The sequence below is a fragment of the Schistocerca serialis genome, chromosome 6, assembly GCF_023864345.2.
Source record: "Schistocerca serialis cubense isolate TAMUIC-IGC-003099 chromosome 6, iqSchSeri2.2, whole genome shotgun sequence".
NCBI classification, from domain to species: domain Eukaryota; kingdom Metazoa; phylum Arthropoda; class Insecta; order Orthoptera; family Acrididae; genus Schistocerca; species Schistocerca serialis.
In genome coordinates this window covers 602,582,402-602,609,001 of record NC_064643.1, presented here as the reverse complement: position 1 = coordinate 602,609,001, position 26,600 = coordinate 602,582,402, and the positions used below count along the sequence as shown (strand labels likewise).

The 26,600-nt window shown below is 44.5% G+C and overlaps 1 protein-coding gene across 1 annotated transcript in view; it reads left to right on the top strand.

Moving 5' to 3' along the window:
• The window catches only part of LOC126485078 (cartilage oligomeric matrix protein), a 397,283-nt gene that overhangs the window by 237,464 nt on the left and 133,219 nt on the right, over window positions 1-26,600 (top strand). The window contains exon 3 of the mRNA XM_050108681.1: window positions 24,213-24,430. Coding sequence (XP_049964638.1) covers window positions 24,213-24,430 — 218 coding nt within the window. The remainder of the gene's footprint in view (window positions 1-24,212; window positions 24,431-26,600) is intronic.

Here is a 26,600-nt window from a genome sequence, read left to right as displayed (position 1 = left end):
AGGCCGTTACACTCCAAGCAATAAATTCGTTAACACACCAAATCCGACAAACATGACAGAGGCAGCTACTAACGTACGGTAGATTGATAGGGAGATTACCGAACAACCTGAACCGCACGTTGCTCTAACCCGCCCCTACTCCACAAGGGAAAACGGACCACCCAATTTATAAACAACCACCTTCCCGCGGGTGGGCAAACGGAGAAGAATGGTGGGACGACCCCAAAGCAAAACGGCTGGTGACCTCGCCAAGAAAACAAGTACAATTTAACAAGAGTAAATCAAACAACATATCACCAATCACTTAACTTCTAATAAACTGCGATTTCTCGAAAAGACCTGGCGCAGCACCCCCAAATCGCTCTCCCGAACTGTCCGCTGACAGCCGCTTCAACGGACGCAGGAAGGCGCGCCGATCTCCCGTCTCACGGCGTCGCAGCTCGCACCGGCCAGACTGATGTCGTGGGTTCTGTTGCTCTCGTGTCGACCCCGAAGCCACTACCCCTCGCTATACGGCGCGGCCCACTGGACTCACGTGGCGACCTCACATGCGCCGACGCTCAAGACGGGCAAGTCATCTTGTGTCTCAGTGCGCGACCGATCAACCGATCGATACAACCGCCAATAACCATTGCCTGAGCAAACTCGAGCAGACTGGCGGCCTGACACGCAGACTCAGGTGCAGGAACTAAGCCCCGACCGGGCGACCACTCGCGGAGTTCTCTTACTGGCGGAGTGGAAAGACTCTCATTTTGCCGGCTTTAAAGGTTGACCAGAACGACAGACAGGCACTAACCGCCTAACAAATGCGGACGAGAGACAGACTAGCAAGCTGGGGGCGAGAGACTGACCCAGACTGACTGACTGGCGAGCTCATAGCGCCCCTTAAATGCACGAGAAGAGGCAACCTTTCTCCTTTCCCACCAGAGGGAGACACCAAAGCTGCGATTGCCACAGCGGCGCCACCGCCAGAAACGTAGGGCGACTGCTTCACACTACGCGCTGCGGCGCGCTCTTCAAAATAGCAATTTTTACCACTGCTCAGTAATACTGTGTGTACTAAATTTCGCACCCCCAGATCACCTACAAATTTAACCATGTATTCTTCCTAGTATACGGTTCGTACACCCACAATAACTAAAACCTCGCTATTTGCTGTCCTTCTGGTGCTCCAGTTTTAACTGCCAGCAGCGTCTTAAACATGACGTCAAAACGACGATGGAATTTTTTTTATTCTTATTTGAAAAAGGCATAAACACGTGCGACTGAGTTGTGGAACTGGGGGAGTAGAACACCTACGGAAACCATCTTGAAGATCTAAGTATTCGTTGACGATAATCCTATCTGTATCGCACTTCGCACATCGTTCGACTATCAAAGACGGCACTAAGATGGTTCAAATGGCTCTGAGCACTATGGGACTTAACATCTATGGTCATCAGTCCCCTAGAACTTAGAACTACTTAAACCTAACTAACCTAAGGACAGCACACAACACCCAGCCATCACGAGGCAGAGAAAATCCCTGACCCCGCCGGGAATCGAACCCGGGCGGCACTAAGAAACAGATAAATAGCATAACAGTCTACAACGAAATGACATTGACTTTCGAACCGGACTCCCATAAATTGCCGAATGTACGTCAGTGGTAAACGTGTAAATAAAGTCGAGGCCGAGATTGACTGACTAACGGCAGTACAAGTAGCAGGAATGCTCGGGACGTTTACGACGGGCCTCGCGTACCGGCCTAGACCCCATTCTTGCTGGCAAAACAGGAAGGGAGGTTATAGGTCAGCCTCCCTTCGATGAGACAATTCATCAGTCGCGGCTGCTCGCGAATGCAAGAAGTTCCCGCCTGCCTCTCGGGTGGCGATGGGACCCGTGACGTCGGAGGCAATTGTGTGCGATCCAGCTGGCGCTGACGGAACGTGTTAAACGGGCGGCGAGAGGACCCAGCATGCGCGCGCGACACGCTACACTTGTTGCACGACTTCTCACAATTGAGTGCGCGCGCGTGTGTGTGTGTGAAGCGTGACACCCATTGCCGCTGTCTACGCTTTATTGACGACCAAACTGGAAGAAATCCTTAGCTGTCGAGCACAAAGGAGTTCACAGTTGTTTGAGACCCCACTGTACAGACAGAGAACTACACAAAACGGGTTAGAACACGGTTGCAGAAACAACGAAGCAAACATGCCAAATTTAAACAAACGCAAAATCCCCAAGATTGGCGATCTTTTACAGAAGCTCGAAATTTAGCGCGGACCTCAATGCGAGATGGTTATAACAGTTTCCACAACGAAACTTTGTCTCGAAACCTGGCAGAAAATCCAAGGAGATTCTGGTCGTATGTGAAGTATGTTAGCGGCAAGAAACAATCAGTGCCTTCTCTGCGCGATAGCAATGGAGATACTATCGAAGATAGTGCTGCAAACGGTCTATTGACACTGTGAAACACAGCTAACTCTTTATTCACATGAAGTGTTGAGTGCTATTGACAAGGGATTTCAGATCGATTCCGTATTTCTGGATTTCCGGAAGGCTTTTGACACTGTACCACACAAGCGGCTCCTAGTGAAATTGCGTGCTTATGGAATATCGCCTTAGTTATGTGACTAGATTTGTGATTTCCTGTCAGAGAGGTCACACTTCGTAGTAACTGACGGAAAGTCATCGAGTAAAACACAAGTGATTTCTGGCGTTCCCCAAGGTAGTATTATAGGCCCTTTGCTGTTCCTTATCTATATAAACGATTTGGGAGACAATGTGAGCAGCCGTCTTCGGTTGTTTGCAGATGACGCTGTCGTTTATCGACTAATAAAGTCATCAGAAGATCAAAACAAACTGCAAAACAATTTAGAAAAGATATCTGAATGGTGCGAAAAGTGGCAGTTGACCCCAAATAACGAAAAGTGTGAGGTCATCCACATGAGTGCTAAAAGCAACTTGTTAAACTGCGGTTGCACGATAAATCAGTCTAATCTAAAAGCCGTAAATTCAACTAAATACCTAGGTATTACAATTACGAACAACTTAAATTGGAAGGAACACATAGAAAATGTTGCGGGGAAGGCTAACCAAAGACTGCGTTTTATTGGCAGGACACTTAGAAAATGTTACAGACCTACTAAGGAGACTGCCTACGCTACGCTTGTCCGTCCTCTTTTAGAGTACTGCTGCGGGGTGTGGGATCCTTACCAGATAGGATTAAGGGAGTACACCGAGAAAGTTCAAAGAAGAGCAGCACGCTTTGTATTATCGCGAAATATGGGAGAGAGTGTCACAGAAATGATACAGGATTTGGGCTGGACATCATTAAAAGAAACGAGTTTTTCGTTGCGAAATTCCAATCACCGACTTTCTCCTCCGAATGTAAAAATATTTTGTTGACACCGACCTACATAGGGAGGAACGATCACCACGCTAAAATAAGGGGAATCAGAGCCCGTACTGAAAGATATAGGTGTTCATTCTTTCCGCGCGCTATACGAGATTGGAATAATAGAGAATTGTGAAAGTTGTTCGATGAACCCTCTGCCAAGCACTTAAATGTGATTAGCGGAGTATCCATGTAGATGTAGTTGTAGATGGTGACGAGGTCTGGTTACCCGAAAGTCACAGGCGGTGCATTGACGCAGCCCTACCCCGAAGTGAATCTCAGCTCGCCACCTATCGTTTGAAGCAATGACCCTCCCTTTTCTCAGCAGTTTTCTAACGGCTGCAGCCATCTACAGACACTCAGTGTCATAAAACTCTTCGCACTTGTTGAGACAAGGCATATGAAAGGGTTGCCTATTTTGTTTAAATGTTTTGTCAGCCTGTAAGAAGGAGCTGCATTTGACTGTTTTCAGCTATAATAAACTTAATGCTAATTTTCTCCATTGTGAGTTGTGTTGTGGGGACTGCGACTCTTAATCTGAAAGAAAATACTGTAATATCTGTGTCAGTGACAAGTTTTTATTTCATCCACAATAGATTTCGACAGTGCATCATCATTATCAGATAAGGCACGCTACCATAGGACAGTGTAACTGTTGATACGCGTAGTAGATAAAAGAAAACTTGTGACTAACGCAGATGCAGTAATATTTTTTGAATGGCTTTTAGAGAACTCGTTAATGGGAAGCGAAGCGTATCGGTGGATTTGCCAAAGGGAAGATAAAATAATCTTCAAACAGCTTTTTTACTTCTGAGCACCTCTGTCTCCCCGTTTGCAAGTTCCCACATTTAACCCGAAATAAACCATTAAAGCAAAGAGCTTATACACATTTTGTTCCCAAAAGGACAGAAAAGTGATAGTCAAATAATTAAAGCCGGTAAAATATTCAACGCTCGATACTCAATAACCAAGTAATCGAGAAGATACTTCTTCCTCTATAAAATAACTGAAGTGAACACAATATGCAATTAACATAATCATAGCAAAATGGTTATTGTTGGTTGTTTTGGGGAAGGAGACCAGACAGCGAGGTCATCGGTCTCATCGGATTAGGGAAGGACGGGGAAGGAAGTCGGTCGTGCCCTTTGAAACGAACCGTCCCGGCATTTGCTTGGAGCGATTTAGGGAAATCACGGAAAACCTAAATCAGGATGGCCGGACGTGGGATTGAACCGTCGTCCTCCCGAATGCGAGTCCAGCGTCTAACCACAAAATGGTTATTGGAACAGACTTATCCTAGGATTTGCCCCTCCACCCAAGGCGACAAACTTAGCCCCAAAACAAGACAACGGTGTAGAAGAGCGGTTCTAGGCGCTTCAGTCTTGAAGCCCGCGACTGCTACGGTCGCAGGTTCGAATCCTGCCTTGGGCTTGGGTGTGTGTGATAGGTTAGTTGGGTTTAAGTAGTTCTAAGTTCTAGGGGACTGATGACCTCAGATGTTAATTCCCATAGTGCTCAGAGCCATTTGAACCATTTGAACCAAGACAACAATAAAGAAGATTACACATGCTTTGCACACAGTACTTTAACTGCCCAGCTAATTGTGTACAAGAACACAATGTTTTACTCCTACGAACAATTATTGTAGTGTACATAGGCAGACATTTTAAAAACAAAACTGTTCTTACAAGCTACCTACAACAACCTAGATAACGATCCATTCAGGACTGCAGAATTACCCAGTGCGGTTACACCAATGGAAATAGAACGTTTAACTTTAATGCAAAATTGTGTGAGGCTCAGTCAGTTACACATTTTACTCTGAAGCGCCAAAGAAACTGATATAGGCATGCATATTCAAATACAAAGATATCTAAACAGGAAGAACACGGCGCTGCGGTCGGCAACGCCTATATAAAACAACAATTGTCTGGCGCAGTTGTTAGACCGGTTGCTGCTGCTTCAATGGCAGGTTATCAAGATTTAAGTGACTTTGAACGTGATGTTATAGTCGGCGCACGGGCGATGAGGCACAGCATTTACGAAGTAGCGATCATTTCACGAGTGTACTGTGGAAATCAGGAATCCGATAAAACACCAAATCTCCGACATCGCTGCGGCCGGAAAAAGATCCTGCAAGAACAGGGCCAACGACGACTGAAGAGAATCGTTCGACGTGACAGAAGTGCAAATTGCTGCAGATTTCAATGCTGAGCTATCAACAAGTGTCAGCGTGCGAACCACTCGACGAAAAATCATCGATATGGGCTTTCGGAGCCGAAGGCCCACTCGTGTACCCTTGACGATTGAACAACACAAGGCTTTACGCCTCGCCTGGACCCGTCAACACCGACACTGGACTGTTAATGACTGGAAACACGTTGCCTGGTCGGTCGAATCTCGTTTCAAATTGTATCGAGCGGATGGACGTGTAGGGGTATGGAGACAACCTCATGAATCAATGGACCCTGCATGTCGGCAGGGTACTGTTCAAGGTAGTGGAGGCTCTGTAATGGTGTGGGGCGTGTGCAGTTGGTGTGATATGGGACTCCCGAAACGTCTAGATACGACTCTGACAGCTGACACGTACGTAAACATTCTGTCTGATCATCTGCATACATTCATGTCTATGATGCATTCCAGCAAGACAATGTGACATCCCACAAGTCCAGAGCCGGCCGCGGTGGCCGAGTGGTTCTAGGCGCTTCAGTCCGGAACCGCGCGACTGCTACAGTCGCAGGTTCGAATCCTGCCTCGGGCATGGATGTGTGTGATGTTAGGTTTAAGTAGTTCTAAGTTCTATAGGACTGATGACCTCAGATGTTAAGTCCCATAGTTCTCAGAGCCATTTGAACCATTTGAACAAGTCCAGACTTGCTACGGAGTGGCTCCAGGAACACTCTTCTGAGTTTAAACACTTCCGCTGGCCGCCATACTCCCCAGACGTGAACATTATTGAGTATATCTGTGCCTTGCAACGAGCTGTTCGGGAGAGATCTCCACCCCATCGTACTCTTACGGGTTTATGGACAGTCCTGTTGGATTGATGGGGTCAATTCCATGCAGCACTACTTCAGACTTAAGCACTTCTGCGTGCTGGTAGACGGGGGGGAGGGGGGGCGGTAGCGCTACACGATATTACGCAGGTGTATCAGTTTCTTTGGCTCTTCACTGTTGTATGACACGCACCACGAAGTTCACTACAGCAGTAGGCGTTACACGAGCGCTTGTCAGATCCAAGCCCGCTTGGACCGTATAACCCTAATGATGGCAGACGTGGGACACCGTACACAGCGGTCTTCAATCAGTCTGGGCACGCAAAACAATGCACGAGATTCCCCTGCCTCTGTGGATACGCATGGCGTCTTCTTGCTGTCAGCTACAGCACAGCACGCCTTCTGCCCCGTCGCAGTCTCTACGCTGGCTGCTGCCTCAGCTGCCTCCGCCCAGCATGCCTTCGAGCAACAGATTGTCTGGCCTCACTCCGCAGGTCGGCCCAGTCGAGGAAAACCAGACATACAGCCGGCTAGCGCTCTCTGGTGGAAGCGATAAATCGAGCCGTAAATAGTCACGGGTCAGCTTTCATAAAGTAAGCTTTATTACCGCATTTTACGGACTATAAGACGCACTTTTTTCTTCGAAAAAACACCTCCAATGTTCGGGTGCGTCTTATACTCCAAATTAATATAAAAACGTCCAGTGTTTGGTTTAAAATTCCAGCCAGTCTTAGCCGGCCGTGGTGGCCGAGCGGTTCTAGGCGCTTCAGTCCGGAACCGCGCGACTGCTACGGTCGCAGGTTCGAATCCTGCCTCGGGCATGGATGTGTGTCATGTCCTTCGGTTAGTTAGGTTTAAGTAGTTTCTAAGTCTAGGGGACTGATACCTCAGATGTTAAGTCCCATTGTACTCGGAGCCATTTGAACCATTTGAACCAGCCAGTCTTAAAAATTGCCATATGTTCGATGACGGGGAAACCTATCTCTATCTGGCAACAATGGATTCGATTGGCAGCAGCAGTGCATCGATGCGACGAACATGAGTTGCAGGATTCACAAGCTTGCTAACACTGCCTTCCTCCCACCCCGCCATCACAAACCAGAACTCTGTGTTGCCTAGGGCGTGTCATTGCAGTCTACGGTGCCAGTGAACTTGAATAGAAAGTGATTTGTGTTCTAGGTAACAGTACAATATGTTGGTATTGGGACCACAACCAGCCACAAATTTACTTTCAGTTCCTTTATTCAGAAGGTACCGTTACCGGTTTCGAATCGTTATGATTCTTCTTCAGACGGTTTACACGCTTTCCTTATAACATGTGGTGCGTTGTTTACAGATTAATCGTCGTGGAATGTCGGTTTGGAGTGTTTGTTTTCGTAACATTCGTCCAACAGATGTGCATACATTTCACTGAAATTCGGTGACAAATCTAAAGTGTTCAGTGAGATAAATTTACGTGTGGAACAATAAGAATGCAGTGGGAATGTATCCACATCTGTTGGACGAATGTTGTGAAACCAAACACTCCAAACCGACACTTCACGACGATTAATCAGTAAAAAACGCACCACATGTTATAAGGAAAGCGTGTAAACCGTCTGAAGATGAATCATAACGATTCGAAACTGGCAACGGTACCCTTTGAATAAAGGAACTGAAAGTAAATTTGTGCCTGGTTGCTGTCCCAACACCAACATTTGTCTTCAAATAACAGCCACGATCTCCAACCATGTCATCATATGAAAAAATTGCATACAACACAATATCTTTGTTAGTACCTAGTTTCGTAATGAAAAGAAATAAAAGGTATCCATACGATGCAGGCTATAAATTGAAAGCAATAGCATATGCAGAAGAACATGGAAAAAGACCAACTGAGCGGCATTTTAATCCACCACCAACAGTAAAAACCATTCGCGATTGGCGGGATAGTAAAGAAGAAATGAAAAAAATTAGGAAGATTAAATGTGCATATAGAGCACTCAACCCAAGATGGCAAAAACTAGAAGATGATGTATTCAAATGGATTCAAGGACATCGTCGCATTGGAATTAATGCAAATATGATTCAAATACACGCTCGTAAGTTACCGCATCAGTGGACCTTAACACACTTTAAGGGGGGAACTGGTTGGTCCTACAGGTTTATGAAGCGTCATGGACTTAAAATGCGAACCAAAACCAAAATATCTCAGAAAATGGCGAAAGAGTGCGAAGAGAAAATATAATCTTCCCATCGCTTTATTATTCAACATCGAAACAAAACCTGTGAGAAACTAAGTCAAGTAGCGAATTTGGACGAAACTCCTCTGACGTTTGGTATGTCGAGAAACAGAACTGTTGCATTAGATGTGCTAAAACTGTAACTGTAAAAACAAGTGGACATGAAAAAATGCACTACACTTTTGTTCTTTCATGTTGTGCTGAAGGTACTAAACTTAATCCAATGATCATTTTCAAGCGCTTAACAATGACAAAACCTCCTGAAATACCGCCAGTTGTTGTTCACGTACATGGCAAGGGTTGGATGGACGAAGCTGGTATGAAACTATGAATTAACAGAGTGTGGGAGAGAAGGAAATGTGCTTTATTAAAGAAGAGTTCTCTCCTTGTGCAAGATCAGTTTAGCAGTCATTTGAAAAATTTGAGATAGGAAATAAAGCGCGTGCTCCAGAAAGACTTATTTCACAATTGCAACGTCTTGATGTCTCGATAAAAAAAACATTTGAAGGATATATGAGAGAGGAACGGAACAAATGGATAATAGATGAAACCCAACATGAATTCATTCTGAAGGGAGCTTTAAAACGACCTACAATCAAACAGGTTTGTCAGTGGATAAAACAGTCGTGGTCTAGAGTCAGAGAAGACATCATTGTCAAATATTTCAAGAAGTGCGGTATAAATAACGCTCTCGATGTCAGTGAAGAACATTTTATATATGAAGACGACAGCGATGACGACGAAGAGGAAGAAGAAGTAAAAGGAACTTCAGATGACGATTTCAGGGATCTTAAAGATCAGTTCAGTTTTATCAATTAAAAATATTTTGATCTGGTTTTGCAGTCCAATAATAAAAATGGCAGAAATTTTATTTTTTAAAAATTGCTTAAAAATTAAGGTACGTCTTATAGCCCATAGCGTCTTATAGTCCGTAAAATACGGTAAGGTCGGTAGAACAAAAACATTTCTAACGGAAAGAAAAAGTCTAAAACGTTTTCGTCTGTTTCACTACTCCTCCCCGTCTCTAATCCCATAGTCGACGATGAGACGTTAAACCGTTATATTCCTTAAAAGAAGAAAAAGGTGGTAAAAGACCTCTTTCTCCCTCTCTCCTGCATTTTTATCGTAACAATTTTCTGTCAGCAGTCTGAAATTCATGAAGTTCATGGCAAGTATGCTGTCTACAAAACTGAAAACCGAATTTCATTTAACTATTGTTGCTATTCACTTTTTGCATAACACAGTATGGAATAAAAACTCCTCACAGAAAATCTTACAACGAATATTACGAATATACTTCAAGAGCTAAATTGCACTTAAAATTCTTCTGTATGCTGTCCTGCAGCCTCAACAAATTGTATGAAATTCACATTATTCTAATATTAATACACGAGAGATACTGTTTTATGTTTTATTTACTGCTACAGTATGTGATCAAAAGTATCCGGACATGTTATTCATATTAGGTGCATTTTGCTGCCACCTACTGCCAGGTACTCCACATCAGAGACCTCAGTAGTCGTTAGACATCGTGAGAGAGCAGAATGACACTGGACTCGCATTCGGAAGGACGACGGTTCAATCCCGCGTCCGGCCATCCTGATTTAGGTTTTCCGTGATTTCCCTAAATCACTTCAGGCAAATGCCGGGATGGTTCCTCTGAAAGGGCACGGCCGACTTCCTTCCCCATCCTTCCCTAATCCGATGAGACCGATGACCACGCTGTCTGGTCTCCTTCCCCAAAACCAACCAACCAACCAACCAGAGCAGAATGGGGCGATTCGTGGAACTCACGGACTTCGAATGTGATCAGGTGATTGGTGTCACTTATGTCATACGTCTGTACGCGAGTTTTCACACCCCTGAACATCCCTAGGTCCACTGTTTCCGATGTGATAGTGAAGTGGAAACGTGTATGACAGCACAAAAACGTACAGGCCGACTTCATCTGTTGAGTGACAGAGACCGCCGACAGTTGAAGAGGGTCGTAATGTGTAATAGACAGAAATCTATCCATACCATCACACAGGAATTCCAAACTGAAAAAAAGGGGTTCAAATGGCTGTGAGCACTATGGGATTTAACGTCGGAGGTCATGAGTCCCCTAGAACTTAGAACTACTTAAACCTAACAGACCCAAGGACATCACACACATCCATGCCCGAGGCAGTATTCGAACCTGCGACCGGAGCAGTCGCGCGGTTCCGGACTGAAGCGCCTAGAACCGCTCGGCGACCGCGGCCGGCATTCCAAACTGCATCAGGATCCACTGCAAGTACTATGACAGTTAGGCGAGAGGTGAGAAAACTTGGATTCCATGGTCGAGCGGCTGCTCATAAGCCACACATCACGCCTCGCTAGGTGTAAGGAGCGTAAACATTGGACGATTGAACAGTGGAAAAACGTTGTGTGGAGTGACGAATCGCGGTACACAATGTGGCGATCTGATGGCAGGGTGTGGGTATGGCGAATGCCCGGTGAAAGTCATCTGCCAGCGCGTGTAGTGCCAACAGTATAATTCGGAAGCGGTGGTGGTAGACTGTGGTCGTGATTTTCATGGAGGGGGCCTGCACAGACTCCTGACCTAAATCCTATAGAACACTTTTGGGATGTTTTAGAGCGCCGACTTCGTGCCAGGCCTCACCGACTGACATCGATACCTCTCCTCAGTGCAGCACTCCGTGAATAATGGGATGTCATTGCCCAAAAAACCCTCCAGCATCTGATTGAACGTAAGCGTGTGAGAGTGGAAGCTGTCATCAAGGCTAAGGGTGGGCAACGCCATACTGAATTCCAGCGTTACCGATGGAGGGCGCCACGAACTTGTAAGCGAGGTGGCCGGATACTTTCGATCGCATAGTGTAAATGTAATAACCGCTAGACGTGTTTATCAGTGTCTTGTTGATACTACATTTATACATTTTCTTTTCATTATAAGAAGCTACAAACAGGAACAGAAATTGTAAAGATCTTAGGAAGTGAAGCAGGTGCAGTCAAATAACATATACTTTTTTTTATCGGTGCAACAAATACTTGCGAAGATTGGGTGATAAGCAGAACAGACCAAATATTAGCCTTCAAGGTAGGGTGTTGAAAATAGATCTTTTCATTGCACCGTAAGAAGCTCTTTCTTGGAATAAGACATCTTGACAGGAATGGCTAGTGGCGACGAAGGAGGTCATAGAAGACCACCTCATCGGGCAGGCAAATTCATTGGAATCTACCTAGATTAGATTGAAAATGGCACACACAATCAATAGAATTACAGGCTGAACATATGAATGGATGGATCATTTACTGTACTATGCGTCATTCTACAAGGATCTATGCAAAAGAAATGGGTCAAGTGTCTACACAAACGAATTATTAGAAAATTTACAGTTCACAAACCATGTAGAATTGGACTTAGGATCTCCACCAGTAATCACAATGAAATTTTTCCAAACTTCAGCTGAATCTTGGTTTCCAGTGTGGCCAAATTTAGAGCCGAGGGTGATTAATTTATGAGTATGTCCGTGTTTTGGTTGTTGACCTTGTTCTTAAATCGTTCGTTTATTGTTTGTAGTCATACCACGTGGATGCTAGACCTGCTAGACCACTTACCCAGTTTACCTGTCTATTAAGAGGCTAATGATTACTAAAAAGTTACACTTTTTGTGGCTCTCGTTGTTTTGTGCACACTTGACGGTTCCAAAAGGACTGCCCTCTACCAAAACTAGAGTTCGGTAGTTTTGGCACACCACATAAATGATGTAGTAAGTGGTATGGTTACTCGTAGTAATGGTGGCACTGGTAGAAAAAGAAACATAAATGAACGTGCTAGCTTGTTTTGCACATGATTAGAACCTTACATCGTTCAGTGTTAGTGCAGTGTGTATTTTACATTCTCACAAAATATAAACTGCATTTTATAAATAAATATGAAATTTCCTACTCCCATAACTTTTGCCGTTTTATGTAACCAAAACGTTTATTTTTATGCAAGTACAGTTTACTTGCACAAAAACAAAAAATGTATATAATTATTGTTGTTATTTTGTAGTCAACAGAATGTTCTTCGTCATGATCGAAGGGAAGCGTTTCCTATTATATTGATAAATACGAAAGTTGCTTAACAATAGCAGAAACATGTTTTATATGAGCTCGCGGAAGTATTTAAGCAATTTCTGATATGTTTTTGTCTTCTTTTAATTTTATCTGTTTTTGATGAAATTGCGTTTTCTAATACTATGTGATAAATCTGTATTTTTAAAAAAATTTTCTACAACACCTCTTTTGTTTCACGTTACAAATCAACAATTTTCGAATAAAACCTGAATCAAACACGTCTACTCCTGTAAGTACTGATATTTTTTGAATATCAGTCACGAGGATAACAATGAAGAACAAAAATGTTCCATAGTTTACACTGCTCTTTGTATACCCACTCTTAGCTTCTAGACAGTTCACCACTTTCAGTTTCTAGAGGAATCTAGAAAGACACTGATTGCATACGCAGGAAAAGCGATTGGAATGAGGTAACGCCCGATAGATATGCAACACACCTGACGTACAGGTAATGCAGTTACGATCTTAACTGACCAAAGTTAGTAGGGAAACTAGCGTAGTCCAAGCTTACCTAAGATAATCCATGGCAAACTAAGGACGTTCTGTTTGTCAGTCAAATGGATTACGTGGTTCAGAAGGAGTCGGTAGTGCTACGGGGCACCCTGCTTGGGCAAGTCGTCAGTCCGCGTTTGGCCCAGCGGCGTCGCTGCGGCCGTGTGCAGAATATGGCAGTGGCGTCACGGGATGACAAAACACTCGCTTCTGGCAAAAAGCTGGAAACCTCGGCGGGCATCGTTTTATCTCCATCAGCGGCGCTGCAGTTGCCGCCCGTGACCTCAGCCAAGAACGCAGGCCCGGCATGCCACGCCGGGCTCGTTAGCGGAGTCCGCTGACATCCGTCTCATCCACGCCGGCACATGCTGGCCCGCCGAAGTATTACAGGCCAGGAGGATTACTTCGTACGTATCTGAAAGAAACAATCGAGGGGCGAACTGAATCACTGATTAAATCATTGAAGAGTACACCTGCACGCATGCGATGAAGGAAGGAAGGAAGGAAGAAAGATTCTCGGGACGCGTCGACGTCGAGGTTGTTAGAGACGGAGCCAAAACTAGGATGGAAAAGGATGGGAAGCTCTTTTCCGACGCACCATCACGGCACATGTCTTAAACTACTTGGAGAAACATCGAAACTCTGGATGAGCGGAAGGTAATGTGAATCACCATCCGCAGGAATGCGAGGCCAGTGTCTTCCCACTGCGCCCCTTCGCTTGGTGTGTGTGAAATCTTATGGGACTTAACTGCTAAGGTCATCAGTCCCTAACCTTACACACTACTTAACCTAAATTATCCTAAGGACAAACACACACACCCATGCCCGAGGGAGGACTCGAACCTCCGCCGGGACCAGCCGCGCAGTCCTTGACTGCAGCGCCCTAGACCGCTCGGCTAATCCCGCGCGGCCCTTCGCTTGGTGTCTACGACAAAGTATACAAAGTATGAAATACGTTTGTCATTGCGTCATTCGCTAGTGTTGTTTGATGTGTGTTTCAAATGCAATTACTCCCGAAACAAATTGAATTACGACGTAGCTAAACCCCGTTACAACGAGAGAGGAGCCGGGAGTGACATAGTGGGAAAGAGCGAGAGAGAGGGCGAGGGAGGGGAGAGAGAGAGAGAGAGAGAGAGAGAGAGAGAGAGAGAGAAAGAGAAAGACAATAAGAAGAAGGGAGACATACCGAGAGAGGCAGGGAGACAGAGAGAAGCAATGTACGCAGTTAGCGTGGATTTCCTTACTGGCAGTGTGCTTTAACGTTCTTGAGGTCATTTCAGAACACAGTAGTTATCATACTCGCTCTCTGGCATCAGAAGAATATTGGGATAGAAAATCAAATTTATTGGCCTGAACGGGGAAGCAGTACTAAATGAGAAGTATACTTTTTAACTCTCTCACTTGGTTTGATTTAACTAAAGAGTTTGTTATTACGTGCTCCTAGTTAGTTGATATGGCATCAACTCTGAAGTACTTTGACCAAAACAATATGGGAACGTGTATAACTAAGGTGGACATTCAATAAGTAATGCAACACGTTCTTTCTGGGCCAATTTCAGTTGAAAAAATGCGGTACTTCTTGTAGGACATCATGGAATACTCCCGTTTCAGCCCCTATAGTTTCATGAAGTACCGATAGGTACTATACTTAATATTCAAAATGGCGACTGTAAAGGAGGTGCTCTCCAAGCAGAGAGCTGTCATTGAGTTTGTTTTGGCGGAAAACCAGAGCATCACAGGTGTTGTCCTCGACGGCGAGTGTTCATCAGAGACAAGGGTATCGTCCGGAGCGCCCCAGGTCAGTATGACACGACCACTGTTGTTCTGTATATTCACAAATGATTTGGCGGAAAGGGTGGGCAGCAAACTGTGGTTGTTCACTGATGACGCCGTGGTGTACGGTAAGGTGTCGAAGTTGAGTGACTGTTGGAAGATACAAGGCGACTTAGACAAAATTTCCAGTTTGTGTGATGAATGGCAGCTAGCCCTAAACGTAGAAAAATATAATTTAATGCCGATGAGTAGGAAAATCAAAGCTCTAATGTTCGTATCAGTATTACTAGTGTCCTGTCACGTTGTTTAAATGTCTGCGCGTAACGTTGCAAAGCGATATGAGCTGGAAAGAACATGTGAGAACTGTGATAGGGAAGGCGACTGGTCGACTTCGGTTTATTGGGAGAATTTTAGAAAAGAATGCTTCAGCTGTAACGGAGGCCGCATATAGGACGCTGGTGCGACCTGTTGTTGAGTACTGCTTGAGTGTTAGGCATCCGTACCAGGTCAGATAGAAGGAAGACACTGAAGCAATTCAGAGACAGGCTGCTGTATTTGTTACCGGTAGGTTCGAACAACACGTAAGTATTATGGAGCCGTCAACATACATTGCACCTAAGGACCACGAAGATAAGATACGAGAAATTAGGGCGCATACAGAAGGGTGTACAGTAGTTTTTCCCTCGTTCTATTTGTGAGTAGAACAGGAAAGGAAATGACTAGCAGTGGTACAGTGTACCCTCCGCCCTGCACCGTACGGTGGCTTGCGAAGTGTCAATGTACATGTAAAAATTGGAAATTTGTGGTAAGTTCCTATGGGACCAAACTGCTGAGACCATCGGTCCCTAGACTTACATCTTCACCCATACTCCGCATGCCACCTGACGGTGTGTGGCGGAGGGTACCTTGAGTACCTCTATCGGTTCTCCCTTCTATTCCAGCCTCGTATTGTTCGTGGAAAGAAAGATTGTCGGTATAGCTCTGTGTGGGCTCTAATCTCTCTGATTTTATCCTCATGGTCTCTTCACGAAATATACGTAGGAGGGAGCAATATACTGCTTGACTCTTCGGTGAAGGTATGTTCTCGAAACTTCGACAAAAGCTCGTATCGAGCTACTGAGCGTCTCTCTTGCCGAGTCTTCCACTGAAGTTTATCTATCATCTCCGTAACGCTTTCGGGATTACTAAACGATCCTGTAACGAAGCGCGCTGCTCTCCGTTGGATCTTCTCTATTTCTATCAACCCTGTCTGGTACGGATCCCACACCGGTGAGCAGTATTCAAGCAGTGGGCGAACAAGTGTACCGTAACCTACTTCCTTTGTTTTCGGACTGCATTTCCTAAGGATTCTTCCAATGAATCTCAGTCTGCCATCTGCTTTACCGACGATTAATTTTATATGGTCATTCCATTTTAAATCACTCCTAATGCCTACTCCCAGATAATTTATGGTATTAACTGCTTCCAGTTGCTGACCTGCTATATTGTAGCTAACTGATAAAGGATCTTTCTTTCTATGTATTCGCAGCGCATGACACTTGTCTACATTAAGATTCAATTGCCATTCCCTGCACCATGCGTCAATTCGTTGCAGATTCTCCTGCATTTCAGTACAATTTTCCATTGTTACAACCTCTCGATATACTACAGCATCATCCGCAAAAAGCCTCGGTGAACTTCCGATAATATCCACAAGGTCATTTATATATATTGTGAATAGCAACGGTCCTACGACACTCCCCTGCGGCACACCTGAAATCACTCTTACTTCGGAAGACTTCTCTCTATTGAAAGAACTAACTTACGCTATGGGCAAAACACATACCTATGGCAGAGGAAGGACTGGAACCCCCGACGGGGGTAGCCGCGCGAACCGTGGCATGGCGCCCGAGACCGCTCGGCTACCCTGCGAGGCGTAGATGTAGATATTCATAGGCGGTTGCAGAACGTCTATTGAGATCTGGCAGTGAAGAAGAAAACCACGATGAGGTGTTGGGTGAGGGGTCTATCATCATCGCAACACGGTGGCGCAAACCAGTCCCACCTGCCCCTGACCGACCGGTCGCACAAAACTGTTACTCCTGCATTGTTGGAAACTGAAGGAATTTCTTCTTCACCTCAATGATAACGCAAGGCTTCATATAAGTCCGTGCACCAGAGAGGAACTTTATTGGACTGTTCTTCGCTATGCACCCTACAGCCCGGATCTTGCACTTTCCGACTTGAATCTGTTTGGCCCAATGAAGGATGCATTCTGCGGGAAGCAGTACGTGGATGATGGGGAGGTTATCGATGCAGAAAGACGTGGGCTCCGGCATCGACCAGTAGAGTGGTACGTTGCGGGCTTCCAGGTGGCGTAAGGCCGTCACATTGAACGCAAATTATGTTGGAAAATATGGTTGTGGAGCCAAAAGAGTGGGGAATAACACAATAGTAGTTTCCATTTCCGCATCAGTGTAGTTGCAATAAAAAGAGGCAGTGCTTATCGACTGGAAATGAGTGTTTTGTCTCTCTCTCCAGGCAGACGAAATTACGAGTGTTTATCGATACATCGACTGGTTCGACCCGTCTCGGTTTTATTCAGCTTTAATTGGTGGGGGAAAGTTGGGAAGGGGCTTTTTACATGCACTGGAAGCACGTTGCTCGTGAAAGGCGGGGTTCTGACTTCGAATCTCGTCCTGCACACAGTCTGAATCTGCCAGTGTAATGTGCTGCGTATACATAGAAAGAAAGATGCCTTATCATTTAGCTACAATATAGCAGGTCAATAACTGGAAGCAGTTAATTCCATAAATTATCTGGGAGTACGCATTAGGAGTGATTTAAAATGGAATGATCATATAAAGTTGATCGTCGATAAAGCAGATGCCAGACAGATTCGTTGGAAGAATCCTAAGGAAATGCAATCAGAAAACAAAGGAAGTGGGTTACAGTACACTTGTTCGCCCACTGCTTGAATACTGCTCACCAGTGTGGGATACGTACCAGATAGGGTTGATAGAAGAGATAGAGAAGATTCAACGGAGAGCAGCGCGCTTCGTTACAGGATCATTTAGTAATCGCGAAAGCGTTACGGAGATGATAGATAAACTCCAGTGGAAGACTCTGCAGGAGAGACGCTCAGTAACTCGGTACGGGCTTTTCTTGAAGTTTCGAGAATATACCTTCACCGACGAGTCAAGCAGTATATTGCTCCCTCCTACGTATATCTCGCGAAGAAACCATGAGGATAAAATCAGAGAGATAGGAGCCACACAGAGGCATACCGACAATCCTTCTTTCCACGAACTATACGAGACTGGAATAGAAGGGAGAACCGATAGAGGTACTCAGGGTGCCCTCCGGCACACACTGTCAGGTGGCTTGCGGAGTATGGATGTAGATGTAGATGTAGATAACAGCGCACACTCCACTACAATTTGAACGATTGACTCTGGATTAAATTGTTCCTTAGTTCTTCTTTTCTGGTTGTAAATGGCGATGTTACGAAAAAGTGGCACCACTGGAAAAGATGCTAGGTTTAACCCGTTCGCTACCAACGTTTATCAGAATGACGGGCAGTCATCAACGGTTATTTTAATTAACGTCGTCGTCAGCAGAAACAATACGAAAAAAAATCTCCGCCATTTCATTTTCCAATGGGATGAGGGGTGGAACATTTGTGTGCAATTGGTATCTTGACGTGGATGTTTTGAAATAGTCCCAGTGGCAATGAAATGAATGATGATACTGTATTTTCATTCGCGACCTATATTTTCAGAAAAGCTCTCGGATCGTAGCTATGATTATATACATGTAATGTTTTGGCAGGTTATTATAAATAACAAGCTTTTTATCATTATATGCAAATTTGAGTGTCTCATGTGACAAACACGTCGATTTTTCTAATTGTGAAATGGAACGAATTAGTTTTTGGCTAAATCAGTTTCACCACACATGGAACACAGCAATGACATGCAGCAAAGTCTCATTGGTATTCAGATAACTTACCGTGAGACACATACAAGAGTTGGACAAAAGCATGGAAGCATCGCGAGAAACGCATGGTTGAGCATAAATGCTACAGTTAGCCAAACCTGCCGCTTGCGCTGTTGTGTCTGACCACGGCCGGCCGGAGTGGCCGAGCGGTTCTAGGCTCTACAGTCTGGAACCGCGCGACCGCTACGGTCGCAGGTTCGAATCCTGCCTCGGGCATGGATGTGTGTGATGTCCTTAGGTTAGTTAGGTTTAAGTAGTTCTAAGTTCTAGGGGACTGACGACCACAGCAGTTAAGTCCCATAGTGCTCAGAGCCATTTCTGACCACGAACGGCACCTCTGCAACGACCTCAGTGCGTTGCATGTGACAATAGTGGTCAGAAAAGTCTTCTGTATAGTTATGAGTGCATTACGCCGCTGCTAAGTGGATTCGAGCGATGGAAAATTGCTGGTGCTCGTATTGTTGGTGATTCCGTAACCAAGCGAGCTGAAGTGTTTGTCGTTTCAAGATGCACCATATCGAAGATTTATACTGCATACAGGGAAGCGGAAAAACAATCTCCGCTAAGTTACAACGCAGACGGAAGTGAGTGTTGAGTGATCGTGGCGGACGGTCTTTAAACAGGATTCTGACGAAAACTAAGAGGACGACAGCTGCGCAAGTCACCGCAGAACTGAATGTCGCACTCGGGAATCCTGTCAGCGCCAAAACAACATGAAGGGTGCTGCATAAGCAAGGGAACTGCAGTGAACTGGAACTCCAAAACCACACATCAGTGATGCAAATGCCCGTAACAGGAAAACGTAGTGTCGAAGCCATAGAAGCTGGACTGTGGATCAGTGGGAAAGTGTCATTTGGTCGGATGAGTCTTGTTTCACAGTGTTTTCAACTTTTGGTCGAGTTTACGTGCCAATAATGAATCACGACAGGGGCCTAGTGATGCTTTGGACAGCCATGTCGTGGTATTCCATCGACCACCACAGATACTCTGCGGGTCGCAGTACTGTCAAGGAATTTGGGACCATTTTGGGGGATGAGGTCCGACCCATGGTACAATGTGTATTCCCGAATGGTGATACCGTATTCCGAGTCCGTGTTCTCACTGTTCACATCGACCAGTGCTGCTTTCGTGAGCACCACGTGCCGCCTCTTCCCCGGTCATCACACTTGCCAGGCGCTTCAGTCCGGAACCGCGCTGCTGCTACGGTCGCAGGTTCGAATCCTGCCTCGGGCATGGATGTGTGTGACGTCCTTAGGTTAGTTAGGTTTAAGTAGTTCTAAGTCTAGGGGACTGATGACCTCAGATGTTAAGTCCCATAGTGCTTAGAGCCATTTTTCAACAGTTGCCAGGTCTCAATAATGTCGAGCCTCTGTGGTCAGGGTACGTGATCGCTACCCACTTCCGTCATCGTTACCTTAATTTGCCACTATTTTGCAGGAAGTTACATGTTTCGAGGTTTTACCTCATCATCAGGCTGTAGTGGCAACGCAAAAACATTTAACATCAGTGTATACAAATATTAAATTTTCATTACATAACTGCTGTGATCATCCTGCGGGGAGAGAGAAGGATAACCTAGTAAGAGGCGATATCACTTTGTATATTCGCCTGCTGTTCACATGAAAACTTTTACAAATATATCCGGCGTTCCCCAAGGAAGTGTTATAGGCCCTCTGTTGTTCCTGATCTATATTAACGACATAGGAGACAATCTTAGTAGTCATCTTAGATTGTTTGCGGATGATACTGTCATTTACCGTCTTGTAAAGTCATCAGATCACCAAAACGAATTGCAAAATGATCTGGATAAGATATCTGTATGGTGCGAAAAGTAGCAATTGAACCTGAATAAGGAAAAGTGTGAAGTTATTCACATGAGTACCGGAACTAAAAGAAATCAGCTAAATGTCGATTACACGATAAGTCACACAAATCTGAAGGCTGTAAATTCAACTAAATACTTAGGGATCACAATTACTAATGTCCTAAATTGGAACGATCACATAGACAATGTTGTGGGTAGAGCCAACCAAAGACTGCGATTCATTGGCAGAACACTTAGAAGGTGCAACAGATCTACTAAAGAGACTGCTTACACCACGCTTGCCCGCCCTATTCTGGAGTATTGCTGTGTGGTGTGGGACCCACATAAGATGGGACTGACGGATGACATCGAAAAAGTCCTTTTGTATTATCGCGAAGTAGGGGAGATAGTGCCACAGACATGATACGTGAATTGGTGTGGCAATCATTAAAACAAAGGCGTTTTTCATTGCGACGGTATCTTCTCATGAAATTTCAATCACTAGTTTTCTCCTCCGATTGCGAAAATATTCTGTTGGCACCCACCTACATAGGGAGAAATGATCATCACGATAAAATAAGAGAAATCAGGGCTCGCACAGAAAAATTTAAGTGCTCGTTTTTTCCCGCGCACCGTTCGAGAGTGGAACGGTAGAGAGACAGCTTGAAGGTGGTTCATTGAACCCTCTGCCAGGTACTTTATTGTGAATAGCAGAGTAATCACGTAGATGCAGATGTAAAAAACAATCACTTACTTTGTTCTTGCGGCGTGGCAGCCTTCTTGTGAAGTACTGAGGTATCGCTATTTCCATGGCTCTCTTGAAATTCTTCACTATTGTTCACAAACTACACAGGTGTGACTTTAAAACACGCTAGCACAAAACAAATGAACCGTGCACAAAACAAGATGGCGATCAAAACAAGGCTGGTTTCGATTTGACTATCGATATGTCGGTCCTAGTGTTGTGAGTGGCAATGTCTTCTTCATGTCTTGCTGTCGTATCAGTGATTTTGGTTGCCAAAGTGTGCGACTGTGACAGTTTTTTGTTCTAAGAATTACAAAAATATTTATGGAATTTATACTCAAATAATCGTCATGTCATGTCCTTGCTATTTTAAGAGAACTGAATTTAGACTCGTTAAGAAATGTGGATTTTTGGTCATTTCAGTTAGGATCTCGATTTTCGTCTTATGGCCATGGATGAATATTTCGATTTCTTCCAAGATATCTATTCTCCTGCTCTCCTGCTTTGAGGGCATTGTCTATTGCAATACTGTGTCCTGTTTCAGTTTTATGCTATGCTACAGCTAATTTATTAGCTTTATCCAGTGTGACACAGTCAATGTGTTCTTTAAAACGGGTTTTAAAATTTCTTCCCGTTTGGCTAATATAGTATCTGTTGCAATGACTACATGTAATTTTATAAATTCCTGATTTGCTGATTTTCTCTTTAGGTTGTATCATGTCATGGACCACTTTCTTTCTAATGTTGTTGTTGGTGACAAAAGTGATCCTGATATCTGTCTTTTCTAATAGCTTGGCTGTTTTGTCTGAAATGACTCCTTAATATGGTATCGTTACATACTTAGGTTTTTGTGTCCTGTGTGGCGGGGGCCGCGGAGACGGATGGTAGAAACATTAGTTCGTTTGCTTTTCGACATAAAAGTTTTCTGGGTAAGGCCATTAGACCCAGAAGAAGGCCGCTGCAATCGTGGCCGAAACGTTGGTTTTTCTCCAGCTGTAGTAGTTTTTACATTATGACGCGGTACCAAACCCAGAAAACTTTTATGTCGACTGACTCTGGCCACGGAAGCCTACGCAATTATATTGTATGCTTTGGTTTTTAGCTGTGGGTTGTGAAAGTGTACCTATTTCATGTTTGGTAACAATAAGCTGCTTCAGCTGTATTTTGTCCTTTATTATTGGATCAGTACTGGTTTCGTGGCAGTAAAAGCCACATCTTCAGGTAAACATATAGAGCTTAAAAACTCGGAACTTGGTACCTAACATTCGTTGTCCGTCAGAACAAAGTTCTGAGCATTTTAGCTCTGTTTTAGTTGTATGTTCTCCTGAAGATGTGGCTTTTAGTGCCGCTAAACCGGTAGTGATCCAATAATAAAGGACAAAATACAGCTGAAGCGGTTTATTAATACCCAAAATGATTACTCATAGCTGTGGTTGCCCTACCTGCAAGGTTGTTTGTATCTATTTCGTGTTCGCGATAGCCATTGCTGTGGGCATTGTATTTGGTGGTGTTTATTTCTGTCTCATAGTCATCAGCATTAAGTGGGAATTCCTGTGCTCTGTTTAAGCAGGATCTAAATGCAGCTTGCTTATGTGAGTTTGGATGTGCGGAAGAGTCATTAATGACAGAGTCTGTATTTATCGGTTTTCTGTCTACGTTGATGTTCAGGATCACACCTAGTGGTGATATTTGAAAACTTTTTCATATTTTTGAAACAGTCGCGGTCTATTAATGGTTAATGCGGCTTCAAATTATTTGACACAGGACGTGTATTCAGCCATTTAAAAACTTTGAGGTCCGCCGATGACATTGTAATTCTGTCAGAGACAGCAAAGGACTTTGAAGAGCAGTTGAACGGAATGGACAGTGTCTTGGAAGGAGGATATAAGATGAACATCAACAAAAGCAAAACGAGGATAATGGAATGTAGTCGAGTTAACTCGGGTGATGCTGAGGGAATTAGATTAAGAAATGAGACACTTAAAGTAGTAAAGGAGTTTTGCTATTTGGGGAGTAAAATAACTGATGATGGTCGAAGTAGAGAGGATATAAAATATAGACTAGCAATGGCAAGGAAAGCGTTTCTGAAGAAGAGAAATTTGTTAACATTGAGTATGAATTTAAGTGTCAGGAAGTCGTTTTTGAAAGTATTTGTATGGAGTGTAGCCATGTATGGAAGTGAAACATGGACGATAAATAGTTTGGACAAGAAGAGAATAGAAGCTTTCAAAATGTGGTGCTACAGAAGAATGCTGAAGATCAGGTGGGTAGATCACATAACTAATGAGGAGGTATTGAATAGAATTGGGGAGAAGAAGAGTTTGTGGCACAACTTGACCAGAAGAAGGGACCGGTTGGTAGGACATGTTCTGAGGCATCAGGGGATCACAAATTTAGCATTGGAGGGCAGCGTGGAGGGTAAAAATCGTAGGGAGACCAAGAGATGAATACACTAAGCAGATTCAGAAGGATGTAGGTTGCAGTAAGTACTGGAAAATGAAGAAGCTTGCACAGGATAGAGTAGCATGGAGAGCTGCATCAAACAGTCTCAGGACTGAAGACCACAACAACAACAACAACATGTCAGCCTGTTCGTTACACTGTATAAGGAATAGTAATGTGTTGTGATTTTGGCGGTGACATTTTTGAGCAATCCGTGATAGTGTGAGGATGAGCGGCGCAGTGTGTGGCATGACGTGGTGTCGCGTGCCCGCAGTGGTGGTGGAGACTGTGGAGGACGGGCGCGCGCGCTCGCAGCACCTGACGGTGGACGCGCTCAGCGAGGGCGCCATCCTGCGCTCTGTGGTGCTCGACGTGCAGCAGCGCCAGCCCGGCGCGCACGTCGCCCTCTTCGTCGACTGCGTCTCGCTGGGCATCGTCTCCACGCCGCGCAGCCTCAGGGACATGTTCGAGCGCAGCCCGCGGCTCGCCGTCGTGAGTACTCCCCACATTCTTTTGTTTCTTCGCTCTGTGTCTGTGTGTGTCTGTGTGTGTACGGGCGCGTTTCCTCTGTGTGAACTATTGTGACACACTGCCTACTAGCGTATTATCGACAATGGTACGACATCTGTACTCGTATCCTGCATGTCTAACGAAATTCCCACGTGTCCCTACCTTCCAGGAGTACAAACATGATGGAGGAATTAAAGATCTTGTCAGGGAGAGGGGATTGATTGAAATCAATGGAGAGAATTGAAAATTTATGCAGGATCGCGATTCCAACCCGTGTGTTTTACTTACTTGGCAGACACTCTGACCACTAAGCCATCCAGACACAGTGGTCATTGCAATTACACGAACTACCCTAGCACGCCAATTTCTCACCTTATCCGCCACATTACTAATGTAATGCCCCTTGCCCATTATCCTCATTACTCGCGGCATTTCGCCGACTCCCGTAGGAATCCGAGACAGATGTGCATCTGCACTGAAGAGATCATTGGCCGCCCTCACTTATATATGGTTCGAATCCTGGTCCGGAACAAATTAACAGCTTCCTCAATGCCCGCTCACAGTCAAGGTCTGTAATTCTTTTGTATGTAATCCATAATGGCTGCTGGATCAATATATATATATATATATATATATGTATATATATATATATATATATATATACACACAGGGTGGTCCATTGATCGTGACCGGGCCAAATATCTAACGAAATAAGCGTCAATGAAAAAACTACAAAGAACGAAACTCGTCTAGCTTGAAGGGGGAAACCAGATGGCGCTATCGTTGGCCCGCTAGATGGCGCTGCCACAGGTCAAACGGATATCAACTGCGTTGTTTTTTTTTAAATAGGAACTCCCATTTTTTATTACATATTCGTGTAGTACGTAAAGAAATACGAATGTTTTAGTTGGACCACTTTTTTCGCGCTATAATAGTCACAAACATATGGCTCACAATTTTAGACGAACAGTTGGTAAAAGGTAGGTTTTTTAAAATTAAAATACAGAACGTAGGTACGTTTGAACATTTTATTTCGGTTGTTCCAATGTGATACATGTTCCTTTGTGAACGTATCATTTCTGAGAACGCATGCTGTTACAGCGTGATTACCTGTAAATACCACATTAATGCAATAAATGCTCAAAATGATGTCCGTCAACCTCAATGCATTTGGCAATACGTGTAACGACATTCCTCTCAACAGCGAGTAGTTCGCCTTCCGTAATGTTCGCACAATCGTTGACAATGCGCTGACGCATGTTGTGAGGCGTTGTGGCCATAGTATGGTGCTTCGACGACCAATCCACTTGGCATGAAATATGTTATTCAATACCGCTTCAACCGCACGCGAGCTTTGTGCTGGACATCCATCATGTTGGAAGTACATCGCCATTCTGTCGCGCAGTGAAACATCTTGTAGTAACATCGGTAGAACATTACGTAGGAAATCAGCATACATTGCACCATTTCGATTGTCATTGATAAAATGGGGCCCAACTATCCTTCCTCCCATAATGCCGCACCATACATTAACCCGCCAAGGTCGCTGATGTTCCACTTGTCGCAGCCATCGTGGATTTTCCGTTGACCAATAGTGCATATTATGCCGATTTACGTTACCGCTGTTGGTGAATGACGCTTCTCCGCCAAATAGAACGCTTACTTTCTCTCGTGCCCAGTGGCAGAACTGTACACGACGTTCAAAGTCGTCGCCATGCAATTCCTGGTACACAGAAACATGGTACGGCTGCAATCGATGTTGATTAAGCATTCTCAACACCGACGTTTTTGAGATTCCTGATTCTCGCGCAATTTGTCTGCTACTGACGTGCGGATTAGCCGCTACAGCAGCTAAAACACCTACTTGGGCATCATCATTTGTTGCAGGTCGTGGTTGACGTTTCACATGTGGCTGAACATTTCCTGTTTCCTTAAATAACGCAACTATCCGGTGATCGGTCCGGACACTTGGATGATGTCGTCCAGGATACCGAACAGCATACATAGCTGTGTGATGATATCAATGAATGATATAAAATAGAAACAATTTACATAGCAGAGGACCTGGCTATTATTCATAATAATGATGTAATTAAAAGACATATTTTACACAGTGGGCCCCAAAGAACAAATATTATGGGCTTCAATGTCA